General features: G+C 67.3%; 1 protein-coding gene across 1 annotated transcript in view; it reads right to left on the bottom strand.

Moving 5' to 3' along the window:
• LOC144696471 (nuclear transcription factor Y subunit beta-like) overlaps window positions 1-761 on the bottom strand; it is a 23,066-nt gene extending 22,305 nt beyond the window's left edge. Inside the window, exon 1 of the mRNA XM_078567793.1 lies at window positions 593-761. Coding sequence (XP_078423919.1) covers window positions 593-739 — 147 coding nt within the window. The 5' untranslated portion in view covers window positions 740-761. The remainder of the gene's footprint in view (window positions 1-592) is intronic.
• Between the last annotated feature and the right edge of the window lie 1,002 nt (window positions 762-1,763).

Here is a 1,763-nt window from a genome sequence, read left to right as displayed (position 1 = left end):
GGGAAGAGAGGGGGTGGGGAGGGGGGAAGAGAGGGGGTGGGGAGGGGGGAAGAGAGGGGGTGGGGAGGGGGGAAGAGAGGGGGTGGGGAGGGGGTATCCGGGGGCCGGGACGTGCGGCCGAGAGCGCGGGGTGGGGGGGAGGGGGAGACTGACCAGCCCCGCTCGCCCCGAACCCTCCCCCACTCCCGGGGGGTATCGCTCAAACAAAGGCCCCGGCGCCCCGGGACACGACCAGACCCCGGCGGGCGGCCCGGCCGTGAGGAGCGGGGAGGCCATTCGCCCCTCTCCCCTCGCTCCCTGAGGCCTCCGGCGGCGGCGAGGACGGCGGACCGGGCGGAGGTGGGTGCGGGGAGTAGGAGGGGGGGGGGGGGGGGGGGGGTGGTTCTAAATCGAGCCCGGGGCCTCGGAGTGACAGTGGAACAAGCGGGGCTGGCGAGCGGCCCGGTGCCCGGGCTCGGGCCCACACCCGGGCTCTCCCAATCGGCCGGGCCCGGACTCGGGAGCCGCTGCCGCAGGCGGCCAGTTTGGTTGAAGCGGGGAGGGGGGGAGCTGCAGGAATCGGTAGCGATCATTGGCCGAGCCGGGGACAAACCTTATTGAAGCGATGCCGGAGCCCTGGTTGGTTAGTTGGAGAGGCGGCTGTGGTTGGACAAAATGGCTGCGAAGGAGCCAGTCCCAGCGCGGAGCTGCACTTCCAGGCGCCGCCGCCCCTCCCGCCGCCGGCACCTCCCCCCACCATCCCGGGCCATTCCGGCTCCTCCCCCCTCACTCCTTTCCTCCCTCCGGCCACAACACCCACCGGCTCCCCACGGCGGAGCTCCGTGTCCGGACCACCGACCCCTCCCCCTCCACCCCCCCCCCCCCCCCGCCTACGCCACGGGCCATTATCCATTGTCCCCAGCTCGGAGCTGCAGTTTCAGATCCCCCCTCCCATTGTCCCCAGCTCGGAGCTGCAGTTTCAGATCTCCCCCCACCCCTCCCTCCATTGTCCCCAGCTCGGAGCTGCAGTTTCAGATCTCCCCCTCCCTTTTGTCCCCAGCTCGGAGCTGCAGTTTCTGATCTCCCCCTCCCATTGTCCCCAGCTCGGAGCTGCAGTTTCTGATCTCCCCCTCCCATTGTCCCCAGCTCGGAGCTGCAATTTCAGATCCCACTGCACCCCCCCCCCCAACCCTTTGGCTCCAGCTTGGAGCTGCAGTTTCAGATCTCCCTCTCTCATTGTCCCCAGTTCAGGGCTAGTTTCAGATCCCACTGCCCCCCCCCCCCCACCCTTTGGCTCCAGCTTGGAGCTGCAGTTTCAGATCTCCCTCTCTCATTGTCCCCAGCTCAGAGCTAGTTTCAGATCCCACTGCCCCCCCCCCCCCCCCCACCCTTTGGCTCCAGCTTGGAGCTGCAGTTTCAGATCTCCCCCTCCCTTTTGTCCCCAGCTTGGAGCTGCAGTTTCAGATCTCCCCCCCTCCCCCCATTGTCCCCAGCTCGGAGCTGCAGTTTCAGATCTCCCCCTCCCATTGTCCCCAGCTCGGAGCTGCAGTTTCAGATCTCCCCCTCCCTTTTGTCCCCAGCTTGGAGCTGCAGTTTCAGATCTCCCCCCCTCCCCCCATTGTCCCCAGCTCGGAGCTGCAGTTTCAGATCTCCCCCTCCCATTGTCCCCAGCTCGGAGCTACAGTTTCAGATCCCCCCCCTCCATTTTGTCCCCAGCTCGGAGCTGCAGTTTCAGATCTCCCCCTCCCATTGTCCCCAGCTCGGAGCTGCAGTTTCAGATCTCC

This window comes from Cetorhinus maximus, chromosome 22 (genome assembly GCF_964194155.1).
Source record: "Cetorhinus maximus chromosome 22, sCetMax3.hap1.1, whole genome shotgun sequence".
NCBI classification, from domain to species: Eukaryota; Metazoa; Chordata; class Chondrichthyes; order Lamniformes; family Cetorhinidae; genus Cetorhinus; species Cetorhinus maximus.
Note: the sequence above shows the minus strand (reverse complement) of the source record. Positions and strands in the feature narration are given on the sequence as shown.